Raw genomic sequence first — 26086 nt, 5'->3', positions numbered from 1 at the left:
TACTTGAGCCAAAGAAAAAATTTGGCCCCTGTTTTAAAAAAGACCATAACCATTAAGAAGGCCAAGCGCCAAAGAATTGATGCTTTTGAACTGTGGTGTTGGAGAACACTCTTGAGAGTCCCTAGGACTGCAAGGAGATCCAACCAGTCCATCCTAAAGGAAATCAGTCCTGAATATTCATTGGAAGGACTGATGCTGAAACTCCAATACTTTGGCCACCTGATGCAAAGAACTGACTCATTAGAAAAGACCCCGATGCGGGGAAAGATTTGAGGGCCAGCAGAGAAGGGGACAACAGAGGATGAGATGGTTGGATGGCATCATCGACTCAATGGACATGGGTTTGAGCAAGTTCCAGGAGTTGGTGATGGACAGGGAAGCCAGGCGTGCTGCAGTCCATGGGGTCACAAAGAGTCGGACATGACTGAGCGACTGAAGAACAAAATTACAAAAAAAACAATTTGTGTCCTTTATATCTTTACTATGTATGTTTGGATCATCCTTCTGTGTTAAGTCGTTACAGAGAATAAAGGAAAAGCTATAAGTTCCTTTCCACTGAAAATGGGGACAAAGGGTATCATGAAAGAGAAAAACGTGTATTTATTTCAGTTCCATCTCCTCAAAATGCTTAACGCAGTAAGTCCTAAAGAGATATTGATTGGTGAATAAACAATGAGAGAGTTTCAGGGGAAAAAAAAGAAACGCTGCTATGGTTAGGGTCCTCTCCATTCCAGAACAAAAACAGTGAGTAAGAAAAAGGTGGTGTGCGATGCTTTTTCACAGCCTTCCCCCAGTTCACAAACACGGAACCTGCACATTACCGTTCTGTAGAGGTGGGGGGCTGTGAGAAACGCTGAGGAACAACTTGGGGGTCACACATATACTCACAGAGCAGGAGAGGGCCTCTTGATCTTTGGGATCAACAGTGATCTGTGGTGGGGAGATGAGGACCTCAAGCTACAAGAAGAACAGGGCTGGCTGGGTGACAGAAACCCCCGTGATGGGAAAGCACAGTGAACGGGGTGCAGTGACAGTCAAACCCCATTAAAACTGCTTTTGCAAGTCACCTGTGGGCTTCCTAGAGATGCAGACAGACAGAACCCCGTGAACAGTACAGACTTGTGGACAAGAAGGGGACGGACAGGGTGGAATGAACCGAGAGTAGAATCGCGATGTATACATTACCACATGCAAACTTAGCTGGCCAGTGGGGATGTGCTGTGTGACGCAGGAGCTCAAATCCGGCGCTCTGTGACCGGAAGTGAGGACAGGGAGGGGGTGGGGTGGGAGGGGGTTCAAGAGGGAGGGACATACGTATACCTGTGGCTGATTCATGCTGATGTATGGTAGAAACCAATAAAATACTGAGAAGTGCTTATCTTCCAATTAAAAATAAATACATTAAAAAAAAAAGAATCTGCCTGCCAATGCAGGGGACGTGGGTTCGATCCCTGCTCCAGGAAGAGCCCACACGATGCGGGCAACTAAGCCTACGCGCCACAACTACGGAGCCAGCGCTGCGGAGCCCCCGAGGCCCAACCACTGGGCCCAGAAGCGGCCGTCACTGAAGCCCTCGCAGCTGCAGCCTGCGCTCCGACAACAGAGGCCATCAAATGGGGAGCCCGTGCGCCGCAACCAGAGAGTAGCTTCTGCTCGCTGCCATGAAGACCCTGCGCATCCAAACATCAATAAATAAATCTTAAAAAAAAAAGGCACTTGTTCTTTCTACATTTCAGTCATTCCAAAGCAGGATCGGCTCTTGAGCAGATACTCAGCTACAGGCTTTGGAGTCTCCCAGGTCTGGGATGCAAGCAGCTCTGCTTCTGCCTCTAAAGGACCTCAGGTAAGTAAGTAAAGCTTTCTGGGCCTCTGGCTCCTCACCTGTAAAATGGGGATGAGAACACTACCTGCTCTTAGGATGATGCTAGAAATAAATGAACAGTCATGAAATATACTAGGCACAATGCCATACACACAATAGGCATCTTATAAATGTGTTAGATTATTGGTTTTTATTTAACAATCTTTTGCACAGTACAAAAGAAAAGCTCAAAGATGGCCCAATAATCATACTATTCTTTAGTTAGTATTGAATTTGGCTTTTTGCAAACGTGGAAGAATTATAATTTATTTTCCTAACTGAGGCAAAACAGGACTGAAATATAAAGGAAATGTCACTGTTAATTACAGCAATCCTATGATTTAGAATTATACCTATGTTTGCTTATAGTAGTGAATAATTCATTTATTTAAAAACACAATTTAACAGTTCTCTCACCAGTAGACATTATTATTACTGGATTATCTCCAGTTTTTATTTTTTTTAAAGCTAAAGTAACCAGCTTTGCATATAACATCTGTCCAAATTTCTGGCAATTTTCAGACTAGTCTCCCAGAGGAGAAATTGTTGAGTCACAGGAGAGGATCTTTAAGGCTCTTGATACTTATTATCACACTGCTCTCCAGAAAGGACTGTGCCAATTACACCCCCAACCAACAGCATGAGAACATGCCCTCTCCCCCTTTGTCTGTCATACTTGCTGCAAATAGTTCTATATTTTTACATAATTGAGTGTCGATTTTTATCTGCTTTACAGTTTCTTCCATTACCTCTAAGTTTAGAACTATTATAATTCTTCATCACAAGACTACATATTCACCCACGTTTTCTCTTTGCCTGTTTTGAATAGGTTTATCTTTTCCCTTTAAGTTTCAATACATTATTGGTACTTTGTTTTCGATGTGGTTTGAGGTAAGGATCCTCCAACTTGAGTCTCTTCCACTTTCTTTCTTGGTTGTCTTTCAGAAGGGAAGATTCCCTGGAGAAGGGCATGGCAACCCACTCCAGTACTCTTGCCTGGAGAATCCCATGGACAGAAGAGCCTGGAAGGCTACAGTCCACGGGGCCATGAAGAGCCAGACATGATTGAGCAACTGAACAACTAGGAGCCTACACATCAAATCATTCTCCCTTCCCTCACCTTTAAGATACCATGTCTACCACAGGCTAAATTACCATATGGTTGGGACTTCCCTGGGGATCCGGTGGTTAAGAATCCACCTTGCAATGCAAGAGATGCAGGTTCGATCCCTGGTAGGGGAACTAAGGTCCCACATGTCACAACTAGAGAGCCCATGCACCACAGCAAGTGACATCCCGCATGATGCAACCAAGATTCGGTGCTGGGCAACTAAGCCCCCACATATGTAAACACACAAATACTTTCAAAAATTATCAATATGGTCACAAGGAAAAGGCTTGGCAAGGAAATCTATCTCCTATACAGTTCTGATCGGGGGCAATGCCTTCCTAAGGTAAAGATGTCCTCAGACTCAACTCCATAGGAGGAATGCCAAGAAGAGTGGACAGCTCCTGTCATCACCGCAGCAGGCAATGTTTCAGGACTAACCTTGGCAACTGACCCATCTACTCTTGCAAGATTACAAGCACCTTAATTGCTATAACTGGAGGGAAAGCTCTGCCAGGACAGAATTTTTTTCCCCCCTTTCTCACTGTTGTGTATCCTTGAGCTCTTGCCTCTTACCTGGCAGATAGGCAACATGTTCAATAAACATCTGGCAAATGAATGTGGAGTAAAAAAAAAAAAAAAAACATGACATTACTGGACTTCCCTGGTGGCACAGAATCCGCCTGCCGATGCAGGGTTTGACTCCTGATCTGGAAGATCCCACATGCCCTGGAACATCTAAGCCATGTGCCACAACTACTGAAGCAGCGCTTCAGAGCCCTAGAGCCGCAGCTCATGAGGCTCTGTGCTGCTACTGAAGTCCATGCGCCACAACAGGGAAGCCTGAACAGTGAGAAGCCTGAGGACCGTGATGAAGAGGAGTCCCTGCTCGCCTCAACTGGAGAAAGCTCTGGCAAAGCAAGAGAGACCCAGTGCAGCCAAAAGTAAATATATGAATGCATAAACCAAATAAAAAAGCATTTCATTATTTTTTTCTTACAAGTCTTCTAATCACTTAGTTTTCCCCTAATGATCTTTAGAATCATTATCAAGCTCCCAACCACTAAAAAAACAAGTTTCCACTGAAAAGGCAAAATAAAACTACAGTGCAATAATACACAAGATCAAGATAATTAAAAAGAAAAAAACCAATGTTGGCAAAATATGGAGCAAATCCAACTGGCAAACTGCTTCAGAAAACTGCTTGGTAATGTCTGCTGTTACTGAACATACATGTAAGGACAGACCCAGCAATTTTACACCAGTGGGACTTTTCCCTTTCCATAATTTATTATTTCTCGTTGGAACTTTTACTTTTTTCACTTACAGATGACCCTTTAACACTTCTTGTAAGGTCAGTTTAGTATTGATCAACTCAGTTTCTGCCTGTCTGACCTCTTTGCTTGTCCTTCAATTCTGAATGACAATCTTGCTAGACAGAGTATCCTGGGTGGTAGGCTTCTCCCCTTTAGCATTTTGAAAGTTATCGCGCCATTCTCTCCTGGCCTGCAAAGTTTCTCCAGAAAAATCAACTGATAAACTTTATGGGGGTTCCCTTGTATGTGACTTCGTTTTTTTCTTGCTGCATTTAAAATTATTTTATTCTATTTTAATTATGATGTATCTTGGCGTGGGTCTCTTTGGGTTCATCTTGTTTGGAACCCTCTGTGCCTCCTGTAGCTGGATATCTGTTTCCTCCTCCTTCAGGTTTGGGAAGTTTCCAGCCATAATTTCATCAAATACATTTTCTACTCTTTTCACTTTCTGTGCTGTGCTTAGTCGCTCAGTCGTGTCTGACTCTTTCTGACCCCATGGACCGCAGCCCACCAGGCTCCTCTGTCCATGGGATTCTCCAGGCAAGAATACTGGAGTGGGTTGCCATGCCTCCTCCAGGGGATCCTCCTGACCCAGGGACTGAACCCACGTCTCTTACGTACCTTGCATTGGCAGGTGGGTTCTTTACCACTAGCGCTACCTTTCTTTTCTGGGACCACTATAATGCAGATGTTAGTGCCTGTGATGTTGTCCCATAAATCCCTTAAACTATCCTCAATTTTTAGAATTTTTTGGGGGGGTAGCTCTTACTGGGCAATTTGCATTACTCTTATCTTCCAGATCACTTATGTATTCTATATCACCTAATCTCTTGTTAATATCCTCCAGTGTATTTTTTTCATCTCAGTTATTGTATTCTTCAGTGCTGTCAGCACTTTTGTAATATTATCTAGCTCTTTACAAAAATTCTCCTTCTGTTCATCTATTCTTTCCCCAGTTCAATTAGGATTCTTATTACTAATGCTTTGAACTCTTTTATCAAGTAAATTACTTATCTGTGTTTCATTAGGGTTTTTTCCCAGGGTTTTTTTTTTTTTCCTTGTTCTTTCATTTGAAACATACTCCTGTCTTCTCATTTTAACACCCTCTGTCTTATGAAGCTAGGTGAAAACTGACCTCTCCTGCTCTTGAAGGTGTGTTCGTGGAGCATTCCCGGTGGCTCTGGTAGGAGAAGCAGGTCTAAAGCGAGCATGAGCTGTGTCTTCCCCAGGGTGTGCTGGCAGCTGCTGCTGGGAGGAGGTGGGGCTGGAGCCAGCCAGGTGCAAGCGGGGGCTTCTCCTCTGCTCAGGGGCCACCGCTGCCCTCCTCAGGGTGGGAGCTGGGTTTCTCTTGGGTATGACAGCACTCCCGGCCTTGGTCTGGGGCATGGCCAGGGCCTGAGGGTCTAGGGCTGCATTTCTGGGAGGGTTTCACCTTTTCCCCTGTGCACCTTATTAGAGGCTAGGTGGGATTGGGGCCAGAGCAGTCTGTGCCACAGCCCTAAGCTGACCCCACCCCACAGCAGCATTATTCTGGATAGCAAAAAAAAAATGGAAAATAACTCAAATGTCCACAGCAGAATGTTTCAACAAATTGTGGCATAGTCACAGAGTGGAATAAACTAATACCGACTACACGTGACAATCGTACCAATAAAGCAACAGTGAAAGAAGCTAGACACAATACATATTGTTAAAGAAAAAATAAGTAAAACATATTGTATTATTCATTTTATATAAAGTAGAAAACCAGGCAAAGCTAACACATGGTGACAGAAGTCAGATGACTAGTTCCCCTGGGAGGGGTGGGTATTGACTAGAAAGGGCATCGGAGGGCTTCCAGGATGCTGGTTACATGGATGGATTCGCCTTATGAACATGCATGGGGTTGTACATTTCTGATTGATGCACTTGATGTATTCCTCAATGTAGTTTACAAATAAAAAATCTCAGGTATTTCATCTGACTTGTTTTTTCAGCAGTGATAAAACATCTCTTCAATACAAGGACACGTTAATATGGACACAAGAAACACAGTTTTTCTCAGTTTTAAAAAACAGCACATCACCGAGTCTTGGGTAGTCTACTTTGATTAAAGATGTCAAAGGTTCTTCCCTAGACTGACAGACAGAGGGTCCCTGTCAGGGGATGGACTATACCTCGCAGCTACCACACCTTTAAAATGTTATTTAATCCTTCTTCAGTAATAGATTTGATAAATGACCTGAAGCTTCTCTCCTTTACTATTTTTGGAAGTTTAATGTGATTAAACATATATACTTATGAAATGGGAAGGCTTTTAGGATTCCTTGCATAACTTAGTAAAATACTAACTGGTTAATTTTATGCATCAACTTGACTGGCCAACAGGTGCCCAGATAAAACACTGTTTCTGGGTGTGTCTGTGAGGGTGTTTCTGGATGAGACTGCATTTAAATCTATGGACTCAGTAAACTGGATTTCCCTCCCCAATATGGGTGGGCTTCACCCAATCCATTGAGAATGGAATAAGAGATGGAGGAAAGAATTCATCCCTTTTTCCCCTGCCCCATTGCATAAGCTGTGTCCTTTCTTCCTTCTCTGACCCTCAGATGGAGATTTACATCATCAGCTACCCTGTTCTCAGGACTTTGGACTTGGACTGAATTACGACACAGCTTTTCCTGGGTCTCCAGCCTGCAGACAGTACCATCCTAGGACTTCTCAGCCTCCAAAATGGATGGTGTGAGTCAATTCCTCATAATAAACCTCACTAGATAAGTACCTAGAGATGGAGCTCTCTCATACTGGTTCCGTTTCTCTCAAGAACCCTGACTAATAAACCAAATGTCACCAGGAAGACATACCTCCACACCCAATGAATACGGTGGCAAAGGAAAGCAATGTCACTACACTGTACCCTCAGAAGCCAGGGGGCCTAACTGGCCTGCCCACTACTGGTGGAACAAAATAGTCTATCAACTGTGAACATGCCAGAACCATAATCAGCAGTCACTCATTTTTTCCACAAACCATTCACGTTTGGAGGCTGAAGGGCAAATTCTCCTTGAGTGTGTTCCAGCCACTGAGAAATGCTTTGCACAACTGATCACTGTGTCTGACCATTCTTCCCCTGCTTCCCTGCCACACGGGTAGAATAAAGGATTATACCTGAGAATCTGAAAATGGATCAAATACTTTGTTATTAAGGAACTACTATTAATTTCATTAAGTGCACAGTGATACACATTATGGCCATATATAATATTTACTAACATATATTATGGCCATTTCTGAATAGGGAATCTTAAAGTTATTAGGAGCTATGATCAGTGCAAAGAAACAGAGGAAAACAACAGAAAGGGAAAGACTAGAGATCTCTTCAAGAAAATTAGAGATACCAAGGGAACATTTCATGGAAAGATGGGCTCTATAAAGGACAGAAATGATATGGACCTGACAATAGCAGAAGATATTAAGAAGAGGTGGCAAGAATACACAGAACACCTGTACAAAAAAGATCTTCATGACCCAGATAATCACGATGGTGTGATCACTCACCTAGAGCCAGACATCCTGGAATGTGAAGTCAGGTGGGCCTTAGGAAGCATCACTACCAACAAAGCTAGTGGAGGTGATGGAACTCCAGTTGAGCTATTTCAAATCCTAAAAGATGATGCTGTGAAAGTGCTACACTCAGTATGTCAGAAATTTGGAAAACTCAGCAGTGGCCACAGGACTGGAAAAGGTTAGTTTTCATTCCAATCCCAAAGAAAGGCAATGCCAAAGAATGCTCAAACTACCACACAATTGCACGCATCTTACAGGCTAGTAAAGTAATGCTCAAAATTCTCCAAGCCAGGCTTCAGCAATACGTGAACTGTGAACTTCCAGATGTTCAAACTGGTTTTAGAAAAGGCAGAGGAACCAGAGATCAAATTGCCAACATCCGCTGGATCATCAAAAAAGCAAGAGAGTTCCAGAAAAACATCTATTTCTGCTTTATTGACTATGCCAAAGCCTTTGACTGTGTGGATCACAATAAATTGTAGAAAATCCTGAAACAGATAGGAATACCAGACCACCTGACCTGCCTCTTGAGAAACCTATATTCGGGTCAGGAAGCAACAGTTATAACTGGACATGGAACAACAGACTGGTTCCAAATAGGAAAAGGAGTACATCAAGGCTGTATATTGTCACCCTGCTTATTTAACTTATATTCAGAGTACATCATGAGAAACACTGGGCTGGAAAGCACAAGCTGGAATCAAGATTGCTGGGAGGAATATCAATAACCTCAGATATGCAGATGACACTACCCTTATGGCAGAGAGTGAAGAGGAACTAAAAAGCCTCTTGATGAAAGTGAAAGAGGAGAGTGAAAAAGTTGGCTTCAAGCTCAACATTCAGAAAACTAAGATCATGGCATCTGGTCCCATCACTTCATGGGAATTAGATGGGGAAACAGTGGAAACAGTGTCAGACTTTATTTTTTGGGCTCCAAAATCACTGCAGATGGTTATTAGAGCCATGAAATTAAAAGACACTTACTCCTTGGAAGGAAAGTTATGACCAACCTAGACAGCATATTTAAAAGCAGAGACATTACTTTGCCAACAAAGGTCCATCTACTCAAGGCTATGGTTTTTCCAGTGGTCATGTATGGATGTGAGAGTTGGACTGTGAAGAAAGCTGAGTGCTGAAGAATTAATGCTTTTGAACTGTGGTGTTGGAGAAGACTCTTGAGAGTCCCATGGACTGCAAGGAGATCCAACCAGTCCGTCCTAAAGGAGATAAGTCCTGGGTGTTCACTGGAAGGACTGATGCTGAAGCTGAAACTCCAATACTTTGGCCACCTCATGCGAAGAGTTGACTTACTGGAAAAGACCCTGATGCTGGGAAGGATTGGGGGCAGGAAGAGAAGGGGACGACAGAAGATGAGATGGCTGGATGGCATCACTGACTCGATGGACATGGGTTTGAGTAAACTCTGGGAGTTGGTGATTGACAGGGAGGCCTGGCGTGCTGTGATTCATGGGGTCACAAAGAGTCGGACACGACTGAGTAACTGAACCGAACTGATATGCTATTTAGGGTGAATCACGGAGATAGTTAACTTACACTGAAATACATCAGTAAATATTATATGTGAAACTAACGTGACAAAAACTTATTTAAATTAGGTGGTGGTTATGTGGGTATTTACTACTCTATATTATGTATATTTGTAAATTTTAATGAAAAGGTTTAAATGTCATTAGGTATCATGAATATTCAATAAATATGTTGCTGATGATAAAAACCACAAATTTAAAACAAGATACAATTTTTAACGAGTTGTCAGAAAGGCTTTTTATTGTTGCTGCTCAGTTTTTTTTAATTGTCTGAGTTGATGTCACAATGAGGAAAAATGTAAACTCCCATACTCCCACCAAAAATGTGTATTGATGCAACCTTCTTGAGAGGCAGTCTGCCAAGAATCAAAAGCCTTAAAATGTTGTAAATCCATTCTTCAACAATTCCACTTCTATAAATTTATCTAGAAAATGCTAGCTATATGCAAAAATGTAGTTTCAGGGCTATTCATTACAGTGTTTTTATGATAGCAAAGCAGAGAAGATGACTAAACATCCAATAATAGAGAGTGGCTAGATAAATTATGGTAAAACAGCCATAGATAAGAATATCATAGCAATAGAAAAAGCAGAAATGCTTTCAGTTATAGAAAAAGGTATTCATAATGTATTAGGTGAGGGAAAAAATGAATACCAAATAGTATTTTTCCTCCTGTTAAAGAAAAAAATTATACACAGAGGCAGAGAAATAGGAAAACAGATATATGCATATATAAACAGACTTAAATAGATATATGTATATATACAGATAGATTTAAATATATAGGGATCACACGTTTCAGTTCCTTATACACATCTTTTTTTTAATTTTCAAAAAATATGAACTGTTCTTTCATAAGGAAAAAAGTTTTCAAAGCAGAAATTATTTTTCCAATTTTCCCTACAAAATCTTCTAAAAATATATATTATGCTTTTGTTGATGAATGGTAAAATTCCAAGTGCAATTCACTACATATTACTATCCCAATTTGTAATATGACCTGCTTCCCTTGTCTGGTCTTCCCATCCTCCAAATCTTACACTATAGTAAGGCATTTAGGTGTGTCCAGCTCTACACTTCTAAACAGTAACTATCACCTCCTTCACTCTCATTTGAGCTAATGGTTGTCTCCTCAATTTCTGCATCTTAATACTGGTACTTCCCTGCCCCTAGGCTATATATCCAGTGGTCATATTTACCCCCTGTTCACGATCAATCAACCCATCCTGCATATTCATCAGAAGGACTGATGCTGAAGCTCCAATACTTTGGCCACCTGATGTGAAGAGCCAACTTCATTAGAAAAGACGCTGATGCTGGGAAATGTTGAAGGCAGAAAGAGAAGGGGACAACAGAGGATGAGGTGGTTGGATGACATCACTGACTCAATGGACATGAGTTTGAGCAAGCTCCAGAAGATGGTGAAGGACAGGGAAGCCTGGCCTGCTGCAGTCCATGGCGTCACAGAGTCAGACAGGACTGAGCACCTGACCACCACCACCACAATCATCCATGACACAAGATCAGGCATTTTCAATCCAACAGTCCTTCAAAATGTGTTAACTTGCCCATTCTTCATTCCTCCTGCTACCACAACCCTAATCAAGTTATCAGGGTGGCACACCAGGATTACACCCACAGCTGCCTAACCCATGGCCTTGCTGCACCAATCCAATCTTGGACCCATCCTCCAAGTCATTGGATAACTCAGAAAACCTTCAATGGCTTCCTATTGTTGAGCAAAAATGCCAAACTCCCAATTATCTAATTTTGTCACCCACACCCTGTAAAACTTGGCAGACTCCCTCGTGCAGAGCTGAATTAAGTAAACATTTGAAGAAAGAGCAAAAATCCTTCAATCTGGAGGAGGTTTGCTCCCAAACCCACCTCCAGGCCTTCCCTCCAACGTGGTCCTGGTTCCCAGAAGCGTCCGCTGCCCCCCTGGGTGCCTCCCCCATCCCCCAGCTCCCACGCATCCGCAGGGCTCCTCAAGCTCCCACTCCAAGGAGCCTTCTCTCAGCTCTCCCCGCCACAGGGCCTGCTCCCTCCTCCCATTTCCGGAGGCTCTGCTTTAACCACACAAGTGACCCCTGACTGTGCTGACTTTTTTTTTTTTTTTTACTTTCTGCGTGCTTATAAATTTGGTCTCCTGTATAAAATCTGAACATCTCTAAATAAGACATGGATGCTGCTTATACCTTTTTACACATCTCACTCACTGCAAAGTTCCATGGCATTTCATTTAAACTGTAAGCACTCAAATACACACCTGTTTATTAACATGAAGCAGCACGGGGAGTGTCAGGCAGAGAAAAAAATTTAGGTTCCCAACACTTAGGTAGGAAACAAAGCTGACTACACCTAGACTTCAACTTCTACATCCAGACAAAACATTAACCGCCACATGTCACTAAAACAGCCTGCATAAAAAAATTCAAACGCCTTAGGCTGGAGATGTTTTATGCCAAGTTCCACTCTGCCTGCCATTCTAGTACCATTTCCCAAGCTTCTATGTGTCAGGCCACCTCCATGCCTGGAGTTCTTTGCTTTTGCTTACACTATTATTTCCTTCTTCTTTCTTTGCTCCACAATCCTCCACCTTCTCCATTTGACAAACAGAAGCTCAAATATCACCACTGCCCAGCAACTGTAATGACCCTCTCTAGGAAGATGTAATTAGCCCCATGTTATCTGCTTGCTAATTAATACTATACAATGCATATCAACCATATTATGTACTATATAATGTATATCAACCATATTGTGGATTTTTTTTTTAAACACTTAAACACACACAGTGAGATAGTTAAGGGCAGGAGTCATGATTAATTCATCTTTATAACCCCAACATCTGACAGTAAGCAACTTCAGAAAAAGAACTGATTTTAAAAAAAATAGAAAAACATAAAATAAGCCAGAACAGGGTTCATTTGTCCTCCAGGACCCATGTTTCCTTATCTGTTTCGGTTCCACTAGGTCTCTCTGCTCGACACAGCTATCAACTCCCCCATTACCAGCACATCTGGTCTCAAAGGAACAATGAAGCTTCCCTCCCCCTCCCCTAAGCTACAGGAGAAATCACCTAACTAGTGTTGCAGAGAGGTTGGGATATTTATAAGGAAGAAAAGTCAGGAAAAATGTCAGAAAAAAGTCAGCAAATAGGTTTACAGAGTGCTCGCTGCCGATCCACTCTTAGAACAAGTCCAGGTGTCCAGCAAAGTGATTCAGTGATTCATGGTCAATCAACTATGCATGCTAAGGCCGACTCTTTGAGATCCCATGGACTGTAGCTTTCCAAATCCTCTGTCCAAGGGATTCTCCAGGCAAGAATACTGGAGTGGGTAGCCATGCCCTCTTCCAGGGGATCTTCCTCACTCAGGGATTGAACCTGCATCTCCTACATTGCAAGCAGATTTTTTTTTTTTTTTTTTTTTACAGCTGAGCCACCAGGGAAGCCCCTCAATCAACTATACACTAATACAAAATATAAATTTAAAAATAAATAAATGAACCACAGTTTACTCAAGAAAAAAAAAAAATAGAAAGCCCAGGCTCGCTGGAGACGTGCCTGGCACAGCCCCCAAAGGCGCCTCGCTCCCTATTCTTCCCCCACGGCACCGTCTGCGGTAGAGAGTAAACAAGAGATCCTCAGCTTGCTGAGCCAAGGTGGATTTGCGTTGGTACCACACTACCCAAGCCTGATGAGATCACCCGAACCTCTGCCAGATCCACAATCCCTTCTAGAAACTGCTGATCACTTCTTTTCTTCAGGGACAGTTCCCCCCACATCATCCCATTGGACTCTTAAGTCATCTGGAACTCTCACTCAGATGCCATGCAGTCCCAGCCTCACCAAGGGAGGACAGCACTTCCTCTCTGGTCCCAGAGATTCCGCCCCAGCCTCCAGGCCCACTGACACAGAAGCCCCACCGGTGGCTCTCCAGCACTCTGCAGAGACTCCTGCCCTCCCCTGGGTTTCCCTGGCCAAGCCCACTGTGTCCAGTAAAACTCTCCTGCGACTGTGATGCAGCCGCCAGAAAAGATATGTCTTAACCCAGCCTCATCAGCTCCCACGTGGCCTCACACTGCGGTCACAGCTTCTACCTGGAGCCTTTCCACGGAATCACATCAAGAAGACCAACAAGGACCCAAGATGCACCGTCTACTGAGACCCTCTAGGGTGTCCCCATTTCCCGATGCCCACAGCTACCGGTGGCTTAGAAAACAGAGTCACAGGTTCTGAGTTCCGAGGATGATCGTGACTCTGCCGGCTCAATCTGATGAGCTTCGTCCACCTCTCCAGGCTCTTTCGCAGCCCACTCGCAGGCTCTTCTGCAAGTGGTCTTCCAGAATTACATCGTTAGAGTTTTACAACAAAAACCTTATAAAAACGTCTACGGCTCCCCCATATACCCCTCAGCCCCGTCCCGGGGGGCCCGGCGTGCACAGCAACAGACATCAGGTGAGAAACATGCGTTTCTGTTCCCTGGACTTTCATTACCCAGAATCCTTTTCCACCCGAGAGTCGCTAGACCGTATTTACCTTTTCTGGGCAAAACACAAGCTTATGAAGAACTCTGCCTCCTAATGTATAACCCAGTCTACTTTACAAACTGATTCTTTTTATTCTCGTATTTTTTACCCATTTTCTCTTGGAGTCTATCTCTATGAATGACTTAATTTCAAGCATTTACTGAATCAATGTCTAATACATATCAGGTGCATATCTAATACACAGCACTTTCAAGTAAGTTTTTTTCACAGAATCTTTACAACTTTTTATAACATTATGTACATGTTCAAATATACACAGAGTAAACAGTATAGTAAACTCAATACTCCATTTTCCAATTGCAAAAATTATCATACTGCCTATTTTTCCTACACCACCAGAACTGGGTTATTTAAAACCAAATCTCTGATATCATAATCTCACCTATAAATACTTCAGTGTACATCTCTAAAAAACTCTTTATAGTTTCCATATTCAGAATATTATTACCAAGCCTAAGAATCAATTAATAATTACTTTATATCAAATAATCCTATCAGTATTCAAATTCCCCGATTCCTCAATTTTTAACAGTAACACATTTTGATAAGGAAAGTGATGCTAGGAGAATTAATAACTTCCTAAGCCATATATACACAGCAGCAGAACAAGTTTCTCACTTGAAGCCTTGGGTTCTTTAAATATAGCGCACCTACCTTCTCACCATGTTTAGAAAAGGTCTACATATGTACTTTTTAAAATTATCTTTACAAAAATGGCCTTGCTTCTTTTGAGTACTTTTATTGCCAGTTAAATAACCTTAAAAGTGATTCAGTGTTTGGGACCTGAGGCAGACTTTATTATTAGAGTATTAGTCACTCAGTGCCCAATATCACAAAGTAGGTGAAAATATAAGAAACGAAGGAAATAAATTTGTACATGCAATGTAGTACCTATTGTTACTCGTACTGAGGCTGCCTCAAGGGCAGCGCAGCTGAAGTTAAATGCTATCATGATATCAGGTAATAACAGCAGCAATGTTCTGCTCAGGAGAGACCAGGGTAGTCCATTCTGGATGAATGACGGATGACGAAAGGTGTTTACAAAGAGCTTTAAACCTCTTAGGACGGAAAGCTTTAGTATCATCTGCTGCACAGGACAGTCTTGGAAAGGTAAATGGGTTGTGAGACTAAACTCCCCAACAACCCCTTTTCGGTACTGAACATCATGTGAGACAAGAGAAAGTAAAATACAAACCATGCAGCCATCACAGCCAGTTGCCTACAAGTATGTGATACATTTTAAAAGACAGATACAAAATTGTAAAGGATCTCTTTTACAAGTCTTAAGTAAAGGTACTTCTGGGGATGTTTTTAAAAATGAATGAAAAAGAGGGCTACTTGAGAATAATCTTTAAAAGTTGCAGAACACAAATGAGAAACAAACAGATTCCTTTATACCGACCTTCAAAAATATTGTTTTAAGTTCAGCTGGATCTGCTCTCTTGGTTAAAGCCACCTATAAATAAACATAAAAATGTTTATATTAGTAGAACAAAGCTGAGAAATCAAGCTCGCAGACTGAGAGAAAATAAACTCCAGGTTAGAAATCAGTGAATTTCATTTCTGCACTTAAAGCACTAAATTTACCCAGTGCTTAAACTACTCTCTGGATTTTAAATTAGACTTCTTATGAGGCTTCTAGAATGATAACATTCCATACAAGAAACAAAAGCTCCTAATATGCAGTGTTTAATATATATCTTTTTTTCCCAAAATGAATAAGGAAAAAAAAAAGTTAAAACAGACTTGCAACCACCTGGCATTTTAAACTGCAACCCAGAGTGACCCAAACCCTTTCACAGGGGAATATTAAATATTAAAGTACAACTTGTTAAGTATGCAAGAAAACGTAGTTTTTAGAGAAGTTAGTGAGTAAGGCAAATAATATTCACAGACAGAAGGCAATTAATTCCCATGGTTCCACAATGGACAGGCATGAACACCCAGCAATCTGGTCCTGTCCAGCAGTATCCTCCTCTCCCCAACTTTATCAAAAAAATCCAGAAGTCTCCAATTGTACAGCATACAACCATTGTTTTCTAATAACTTTAAAAGGAATATAATCCATAAAAATATTGAACAATGTTGTACACCTGAAACTAATATTATAAACCAACTGTATTTCAACAACAACCAAAAAAACCATAAGTCTCCAAATGTATGATTATTATTTACCACGTTCTGGAATACAAGGGGCTATGGTTACCTTTCAAGAGCAAAGTTTGACAGATTAGCTCAGAATAGGTGTTGTGCTTAATTCTCCAGCCCACAAAGTCCAAAAACATCACTGGGGAAAGAGAAGACAAACTTGAACATGGCTGCCCCAGGCCAACACAAAAGAGTCCTTATGTGGAACCAAACAGTGGGCTTATTCAGCATCCCATCACCCAATCCTGCTGGCAGAAACCGTCATGAGACTGAACTCTCCCCAAGCACAGCATCACCCCATGATACAGCCAAGGAGGGGTTCCTGGAACCACCCCAATACTGGAGCCCTGTCGCCATCCATGGGGAGATTTATGCAAATTGTTCTAAATCCCTTCGGGGTGTTTGCAAAGGCTCTCCTGAGATCTTTGGACAATGGGTTCTCTGTCTTGAAATATGTAACTGCCTGAGCTCCTTGGCCCGCCACTGTCAGGAATAATTTTATTAACTAATCATTGGAATAGGAGAGGTAGTTTTCCTGAAACCAGTTAGTTGGTCACCTTGTTTCCCAAACCAAGACTGATAACTCCTAACTTCTGCTGAGTACTTGTAACCACCAATGCTATTTTTAGCCATAAGAATTTGTAATCTTTTTAAAATCCTCAATCACTGAGTGTTCTCTGCTATTCCATTAAAGAGAAAAAAAATATAAAAATCGACTGCAAAACCAACCTAAGACTGATGATAGTGCTGTTGAGAGTCTCACAAGATCTCCTCCGTGCAGGTCTATACTCTGAGAAAGGTGGGGAGGGCAAACACTATTGGAGATGAGACAGCATGAGAAGTTTCCATCCTCTTCGACAGAAAAGACATTCTCTCCAAGTTCTACATCTCAAGACCATAAGTAACATTTTTTTTAAAGGCATATGGTGACCCTCAGCACTTAATTGGGTTTCCTTTTAAAAGCAAAGGTAAGTTTCCACAAAGTGAACTATTCCTACTCCATCTGAATAACACATCCTTTAAAATCAAATTAATTCACTGTGCCACACACACTTCATAAAGCCTTCCCTGGGCAACGCTATTTCAGGGGGAGCTTCCCCCGCCCTGAACGCCCACAGCATTCTCCTCACTGATCCCAGAGCGCAGTCACCGCTCACCGCCAGGACTGGCCCTCTGTGAGAGAAAGCAAGCTTTCAGTCTGTGACTCCCCTAGGGTGGCGGGCCCGGGAGAAACCCATCCATATGGCGGCCCAGCGCTTCTAAGCCACGTCACCTAATGTGTACAGAACACTTAAAAGTTTTCAGAGCAGGACTCCGACGCCACTGGATCCCCACGGCAGACCTGAGACTCAGACAGAGCATATTATTGCACTCATTTGACAGAAGGGGAAACCAAGACTCAGAAAGGGTCACTTATTTTCCTGAAAGTCAGATTTAGCAGCACTTTTTGCTGACATTTCTAAGTGTTTCAAGTTCCAAATCTTCCATCCCCTTACTGTGCTGGTCTCACTGAGTCACATCACAGGCAGCTTTAAATTGACCATAGCTTATGTTACCCCTAATGTAAAACAGCACATGCCTAAAAACCAAGACTCTCCCTGTTTCTCCTAGTACCACCAGTTTGTAGTGTCCATCCAATGCTGTGATTAAGAACATGCTCCAGTATCAGACTGCCCTGGATTGTGGGGGGCAGACCTGAGCTCTCAACTCACTAGCTATGTGACCCTCCCGTTTTAAGCCAACTCAGAACACCTGTTCAGGCAAGCTCAGGTAGCATCACCTGACAAGCCTTAGTTCATCAGGCTTTAGAAGTTTCTCAAACTGTAGCTTTTTCTCCAAAGGCTAATTTTCACTGTTTTATATACAAGTATATATTTCTTAAATACTGCTGCTGCTGCTAAGTCACTTCAGTCGTGTCTGACTCTGTGTGATCCCATAGACGGCAGCCCACCAGCCTCCCCCGTCGCTGGGATTCCCCAGGCAAGAACACTGGAGTGGGTTGCCATTTCCTTCTCCAATGCATGAAAGGGAAAAGTGAAAGTGAAGTTGCTCAGTCGTGTCCGACTCTGTGCGACCCCATGGACTGCAGCCCACCAGGCTCCTCTGTCCATGGGATTCTCCAGGCAAGAGTACTGGAGTGGGGTGCCATTGCCTTCTCCATCTCAAATACTAATAGCATGTAAATATTTACAGTTATTGGGAGAAGGAAATGGCAACCCACGCCAGTGTTCTTGCCTGGAGAATCCCAGGGACAGAGGAGCCTGGTGGGCTGCCGTCAGAGGGGTCACACAGTCGGACACGACGGAAGCGACTTAGCAGCAGCAGCAGCATTAACAGCTATTATTCTTACTACCTAGTTGCCTGATTTGCTTTACCATTACTGTTCTGAATTTGCATTTGTAAGAATAGACGCCACCATTAAAACATTTTTATATCAAAAGTTTTAAATAAAGTAATTTTCAAACATTGTTAGGGAGTAAATCACCCAGAAGAAAAAGGATTCTTGGCAGACGACTAAGAAATATCACCATTTGCTACTTAATAAAGAAATTTATATACAAGCACATAACATTCAAACAAGTGGAGGTTAAGGAAGAAAGCAGGTGGGGGGGGGCTGTTAAAAATGGAAACTATGCATTATCTTTTTCTGTAAACTGGGAGACCTTTACCTTTGTTCAATGACAGTATAGAGATTTCAGGTCAATCCCCCCAAAGTATGTTCCACAGGGCAAAATTTGAGGATCACTGAATATGTAACATTTTTGACAAGACAAACATTATAAATAACAGTTTAAATAGGTTATCAATAGCATTTGCAAAACACATATACTGGCTAGGTACATTCCAAATACAGAAGAATAAAAAAAACAGCCAACAATAATATAACTTGAAGGACTGGTTTTAAAAAGCCGGCAGTAAGACGCATGGCAAGGAAACCCAGAAAGGTATTTTTGAGGACAAATAAATTCACTTTCATTTTAATATGAGTTACAGCAGCCAAACAGAGGAAGACACCAGAAAAGATTTGTTTATGTGTAGGAATATTATTTAAACTGGATTTCTTACTCTGGAATCAAGACTCAGTTGAGGGCTCATTGCTTTAACAAACTGCAGAGGTACGGAACTGTGCACTTAAAATAGTTGCTAGGTCTAACCAGGGGTGTTGAGAGGGAACAAACATAACCTACAAAAAAATCAGGGATATTAATTTGAAGAAGAAAACATGCAGAAAAGTTTTCTTTTACACTGGGAAGGTCGAGCCAAGACCGCAATCTCCTCGCAGACACCTTACTCCTCCACGTCCCCTGCTCCAGTAAAGGTCAGAAACTAAGGAGGAGCTCTGAACATGTTCTTAAAGAAAAACTCTCAGGTGAGTAGAAATCAAATCTTTACAAGGAAAACAGGTAGCTCCTGTTAGGCTAATGGAAGCGCAAATTCTCACACTCCACCCCAAATCTACCAAATCAGAAACTCTGAGGGCAGGATCAAGCAATCTGTGGTTTAACAAAGTCCTCCAGGTGACCTTGATGCTTGTAGAGTGTAAGAACCACAGCTGTGGTTAATGGAAAATCCTGTCTGACTGGGCTTGAGATCCACTGCCCGGCCAGCATGTTTGCATTGCCTCAGGGCTTTGGGGTTTTATCAATCCCCAGGCTGATCAAATTAGACAGCAAAACCCAGCTGGATTAGAATCTCTGGAATGGGTACCTTTAAAGCTTCACCACGAGATGATGAGGGACCAGGCTGAGAACCACTGGGCTAGAACCCAGGACGCCAGACCTCGTTCAGCTTGCTACCTCGCTCGCAACGGTTCTTCACCACCCTCCCGAACCTGAAAGGTCTGACAGTCAGGACAAGCTCAGACTTACACTGAAAATTCTACTCTCATGAAGTAATTGTTTACTTTAGATATGAAGAGAAAACCAGAGAGGCAGCTCATCAAAAGCTACTCTCTGTGTGTGTAAGCACACGCATGCTTTGCATGGGCTGACAAGCAGAAAACAGAGAGGCGGGAGAAACCTTCAGAGTGGGTGGTCCTGAGTCCCTGAAAGCACTACTGTGTGTGACCTAATAACTCAGAAGCTGGGGCTGTACTTTCTTCCCACTGTATCTTCCTACACTGCAGAGACTGGAAGGTTAAACTACATTTCCCAGAATCCCTTGCAGCTAAGTGACCTAGGTGCTGTCAGTCAGAGGAAGCTAAGTGAGATGTGGGAGGCAAGGTTTTGGAAAGCGAAGATTTGGAAGGTAGGGGCCATGCCTTTGCCCTTTCTGCCAGCAAGCATCATCCTTGGAACTGGCTGATCTTCCATCAGGAAGTTCTGGTTTTCCCCCTGCCATGTCAGCGGCAGCATGGTTCTGAAACACTCCCGGTTTGGTGGGCAGTTTCATGACTGCACAAAAGGCAAATGCTCCCCTGGTGGCCTGCTCTGCAGTGAGGCTCTGCAAGCCACTCCTAAGAGCTCAACCTGAAGTTTGTTTCTTCACCTTTCCAACAAATTCCATAAGCCATTTAACACCCTGTAATAAATTTCCCTCTGCTTAAACCAGCTAGAGTGGATTCTGTTCTCTGCAAGTGAACCTTAACTGATACAATCAGTAGCTATAAAAGAAAGTTTGAAATTCCCCAAAACCACAGTCACCATTCACTCAAGAGGGATAAAAATGAAGTGTCTCATCATGTTTAAGAAAAATAAGTTTTCATTGACTTCACTGAATCACTCATTCCTCATCCTATGGTTCCCCATGGTCTAATAAATGAAGAGCAGTAACTATAAAAAGTTACCGGAATTAATATACAAACAAGATATCATGTTAAGCAGTATTCAAACCACAACCTTTCTGTGTAGTCAACCCTCAAATGTTCAAGTCACTCAACAGCTGACTTATAAAGCAGCAGACACCACAAATGGTAACCCACTAGGTAACTATGCAAGTAGGTTATTTCAGGGATGTGGAAATATTTTATCAGAAGGAGTCAGTAGTTTATGAAATGGGTTGTAGACAAACATTAGACAATGATAAAGCCATCACCATTAAATTTCTGTATGAAGAAGCAGAGTACAGCAATTAAGAAATGAATGGCAGTGTTTTAGCTGTGGGTGCTGTTATGCCAAAATAACTTTAAACACTCTAATTTTAGATTTTATTATTATTAAGCTAAAGCTAACATTCCAGTAAATGTTCCCAAGACTAAAAATTTGACAAGAGACAGTATAAGTCTTCTCTGAAGTAGACATTTGTCTCTTTATATTTTCAGCTCCTTATGGAGAAAGCACTGCTTGCTCATCATGTCAAAAGCAAACATCACCAGGTTTGGGGTTTCAGTATGTTGCTAACTTGGTGATCTTGGACAAGTCAGTTAGCATCTCCAAGTTTTAGTTTCCTCATCTATAAAAAGGGCAAAATGCTTTGCAGCCGATTAAGTCGACTGTGTTCTTTTCCCCAGGGGGCCCAGTGTACAATGGCTGCAAATAGCAGCCTCCACAGCAGTGTACACAGCCTGTTGCCGGCAGAGGCTGCCCCAAGGGACCTTGGAGACAACCCTTCCCAGTGCACATTCCAGGGCTGGCATGCTGTCCCCAATGCAGGCTCCAGACATGTATGCCTGGTTCTTTGGAAAGCCCAGTGGCCAGGGTCCACACGGGCCAAGTCTTAATGTCCATCTGCACCGAGGTGCAGAACAAGGAGCCTGTGACTGGGGCCATCTGCAGGACCAAGTTCAAGTTCCCTGGCCACCAGAAGATCCACGTCTCCAGGAAGTGGGGATTTACTAAATTTAACGTGGATGAATTTGAAAACATGGGGGCAGAAAAGAGGCTCATCCTAGATGGCTGTGGGGTCAGATACATCCCTAACCATGGCTCTCTGAACAAACGGTGGGCCCTGCACTCATGAGAGTGTTGGCATGGTTCTCTCCTTACTCATGCCTACCAATAAATCCTACTTCCCTGTCAAAACAACAACAGGGCAAAATGACAAAATTTACTTGTCTATTTCATGAAGTTATCTTAAGGATTAACTAGGATGGAGACAAAGTGCTCTGTGAATTACAGAGTGATACATAAGGCTGGTAGTGATTAACAGCTACTATTAAAAAATATAAGTCAAAAACACAGCTATCTGTTTCTAATCCCAAATAAGAACGGAAGATGAGGAAGTAGGTCCAGCGTGTATTCAACTCAGAAATAAGCAACAAAAGATGAAAGACTCAGGAGAAAATTAAAATTCTATTGGATGATCACAGTCTTGTTAGGAAGCCGGGAGAATCAATCAGCTTGAGGCTGACTGATTAACCAATGATTAACCAATTGATTAACCAATGATGCTTAAAACTATCCCAGGATCTGAGATGAGAAACCCTCCTCAGAACCCACAACAAAAGCAGGTTGCCTAGGCTGCCTGTTAGGTCAGCTGAAATGGCAGCTTCACACACAAGCTGTTTTGTGTGTGTTTGTGTGTGTTCAGCCATGTCAGACTCTCTGTGACCCCATGGACTATAGCTTTCTAGGCCCCTCTATCCATGGGATTTTCCAGGCAAGAATACTGGCTGGGTAGCCATTTCCTCCTCCAAAGGGTGTTCCTGACCCAGGAATCAAACCCATGTCTCCTGCAGTGGCAGGCAGATTCTCTACCCCTTGAGCTACCCGCCCTCTTCCAAAACAAACTCACACTGAGCATCCACTCAGCAAAGCCAGATCACGTGCTGTGCCCCGGCTGCAGGGAAAGATGGGAACTGAGTTCTGACTCATGTTCTGGCAGGCAGACCTGGTAATGTGGGGATTTTCTCCAATATAGGAAAGGTAGTCCAAAGATGATGGGGAGATTTCTGGTTTCCAGTCCAGCATGCAAGGGGCTTAGAAACAGTCAGTCTGTCATAAAAATAAGTAAAAAGCCTAAATGCTGAAAAATCAACTACCCTCCCAGATGTATCAGAGGTAAGGTCACCCAGCAAACCACTGCCCCCCAAAATCGAGACAGAAAGGCAGAACCAGAAAATCACAACTTACCAGAGCTGAAACCCATGAGCTGAAACCCCTCAGGAATTTTAAGAGTAGGTAACTCTGAGGGGCAGATGGACAGCCGCTGGAGGCTCAGTGTGAACAAGAAAAGACCTTACAAAACTCTAGGTGGACCTCAACATCGTGGATTCTCCACACTTGTCACAGTTTTACCTCCTGGAACTCAAGTTGGCTCTCAGTGACTATCAGAGCAAGGCTACCCGGCACTTTCAGCAGGAGGAAAAGAGAAGGAACCAAGCTGAAAGGCACAAGGGCACCCTGCTCTTTCCAACAAGCTCTGCTTCAGAAGAAATTATTTCATAGGCACCTAACCCGCTGGAGTATTCCCGGCGCCAGTTAACCGGAGGAAAGGCAATACCCAACGCCAGCCACCTCCAGCCATCCTCTCCCACCTGAGGGGAAGAGAAGCTGAGAAACACTTGTGAAGTACAGTGTCCAGGGACGTGGGCTCCCTACTGAACTGGGACCTGGCCACAGGACGACAGGACATTTCTTCTCCCTCTGCACCCTAGCCTCACAATACCAAAGGACCAGTTACAGCCATTCCTTTTATCCACTACATCATGTCTGAATAGCAAGCAAAAAAATCACAAAAAATACCAAAAGGTAAAACAGCACCATCTGAAGAGACAGAGTGAGCATTAAAACCAGACGCAAATATGGCAGGAATGTTGAGATGATCAGACTAGGAATTTAAAACAACTATGAGTAACATGCTAAGGGTTCTGATGGATAAGGTAGACAGCATGCAAGAACGGAACAGTGATGCAAGCAGAAAAGTGGAAATTCTAAGAAAGAAAGAATATTCTGATAATATTTCAGTAGAAATCTCCAAAACTGGGAAGCAAAGGGAAAAAAGACTGAAAACAAACAAACAAAAACAGAACTAAATATCCATGACTGTGGGACAACTACGAAAAAGTGTCATATACATGTGATGGGAATACTAGAGGCGAAGAGAAGACCAGAAGGAACATTTGAAGTAACAATGATGCAGAATTTCCACGCAATCGAAGTCAGACGCCAAACCACAGATGCACAGAGATTAGCGGACAGCAAGGAAGACCAGCAGAATCACTTTAAACACCAATGGGCCGATTAACTGAAGGACAGAGACGGTTAGAATGCATCGGAAAATAAGACCCAGCTACATGCCATCTACAACAGCAACAACAGACACATACAGATCAACAGTGAATGACCCGAGAAAGACATACCATGAGCACACGAATCAAGAGAGCAGAGTAGCTATATTACTTTCAGGCAGAGCCCGCTTTAAAGCAAGCAAAGTTAACAGGGATAAAGAGAGACAATAAATAATGACAACGGGGTCAATTTTCCCAAAAGACACAACAAATCTAAAGCTAACATGACGGAAAGCCTAGAAGTGAAAAAGAAAAGTGAAAGTGAAACTCGCTCAGTTGTGTCCGACTCTTTTCGACCCCATGGACTATATATAGTCCATAGAATTCTCCAGGTCAGAATTCTGGAGTGGGTAGTCTATCCCTTCTCTAGGGGATCTTCCAACCCAGAGATCAAACCCAGGTCTCCCGCACTGCAGTAAGATTCTTTAGCAGCTGAGCCACAAGGGAAGCCCACCTAGAAGTAGACCTTCACAAATAAAGTCAACTAATCTTTACAAAGGATCAAAGATAGTCTCTTCCACAAATGGTGCTGTACATCCACATGCATTCATGAAATTATAAGACGTTTGCTCCTTAGAAGAAAAGCTATGACAAGCCTAGACAGCAGAGACATCACTTTGCTGACAAAGGTCCATACAGTCAAAAAATATGGTTTTTCCAGTAGTCATGTATGGATGTGAGTTTGGCCATAAAGAAGGCTGAGTGTCGAAGAACTGATGCTGGAGAAGACTCCTGAGTTGACCTGAAAGGAAATCAGTCCTGAATATTCATTGGAAGGACTGATGCTGAAGCTGAAACACCAATACTTTGGCCACCTGATGCGAAGAGCTGACTCATTGGAAAAGACCCTGATGCTGAGAAAGACAGAAGGCAAAAGAAGAAGAGGGCAGCTGAGGATTAGATGGTTAGATAGCATCTCTGACTCAAAAGACATGAGTCTGAGAAACTCCAGGAGCTAGTAGAGGACAGGACAGCCTGGCGTGCTGCAGTTCGTGGGGTCGCAGAGAGTCGGACACGACTCAGCAACAGAACAAAAACAACATCCACATGCAAAAAAGTGATTCTAGACACGGACCTTACACCCTTAACAAAAATTAACTCAAAATGGATCACAGACCTAAATGTAAAATTCTTAGACTATAACATAGGAGAAAACTGAGATGGTCTTGGCATTTGAGGATGATTTTTTGGATATAACACCAAAGGCATTATCCATAAACTGGACTTCATTAAAAGAGATGTTTCTGCTCTGTGAAAGACACAGTCAAGAGAATGTAAAGATAAGCAAACACTGGGATAAAGTATTTGCACAAGAATAGTTAATAAAGAACTGTTACCCAATATACACAAAGAACTCTCAAAACTCAACAACTAGAAAACAAACAACTCAATTAAGGTCAAAATATGGGTCAAAGACCTTAAAAGACACCTTACCAAAGAAGATATATAGACAGCAAATAAGCATATGAAAAGATGCTCCACATCTTCTGTCATCAGGAAAATACAAATTAAAACAAGAAGATACCACTGTATACCTACTGCTGCTGCTGCTGAGTCGCTTCAGTCGTGTCTGACTCTGTGCCACCCCATAGACGGCAGCCCACCAGGCTCCCCCGTCCCTGGGATTCTCCAGGCAAGAACACTGGAGTGGGTTGCCATTTCCTTCTCCAATGTGTGAAAGTGAAAAGTGAAAGTGAAGTCGTTCAGTCATGTCCAACTCTTAGTGACCCCATGGACTGCAGCCCATCAGGCTCCTCCGTCCATGGGGTTTTCCAGGCAAGAGAACTGGAGTGGGGTGCTATTGCCTTCTCTGGTATACCTACTAGAATGGCCAAAAT

The 26086-nt window shown here is 42.7% G+C and overlaps 1 protein-coding gene and 1 non-coding gene across 4 annotated transcripts in view; one reads left to right on the top strand and one right to left on the bottom strand.

Annotated features, from left to right (window-relative positions):
- Nucleotides 1–26086, bottom strand: part of SLC25A13 (solute carrier family 25 member 13) — a 226378-nt gene that overhangs the window by 181548 nt on the left and 18744 nt on the right. For 2 of the 3 annotated variants that reach the window (XM_020869840.2, XM_070471249.1), the window contains exon 2: nucleotides 15336–15389. In XM_020869840.2, coding sequence (XP_020725499.2) covers nucleotides 15336–15389 — 54 coding nt within the window. Of the gene's footprint in view, nucleotides 1–15335; nucleotides 15390–16139; nucleotides 16233–26086 lie in introns of those variants that run through there. The other variant, XM_070471251.1, reaches the window with a different exon arrangement.
- LOC139036630 (small nucleolar RNA SNORA70) lies at nucleotides 21494–21627 on the top strand. Its single transcript, XR_011489454.1, has one exon. It is a non-coding gene; the product is annotated as a small nucleolar RNA SNORA70 (small nucleolar RNA).

The sequence above is a fragment of the Odocoileus virginianus genome, chromosome 1 (assembly GCF_023699985.2).
Source record: "Odocoileus virginianus isolate 20LAN1187 ecotype Illinois chromosome 1, Ovbor_1.2, whole genome shotgun sequence".
Lineage (NCBI taxonomy): Eukaryota > Metazoa > Chordata > Mammalia > Artiodactyla > Cervidae > Odocoileus > Odocoileus virginianus.
This window is presented reverse-complemented; position numbering and strand designations above follow the sequence as displayed.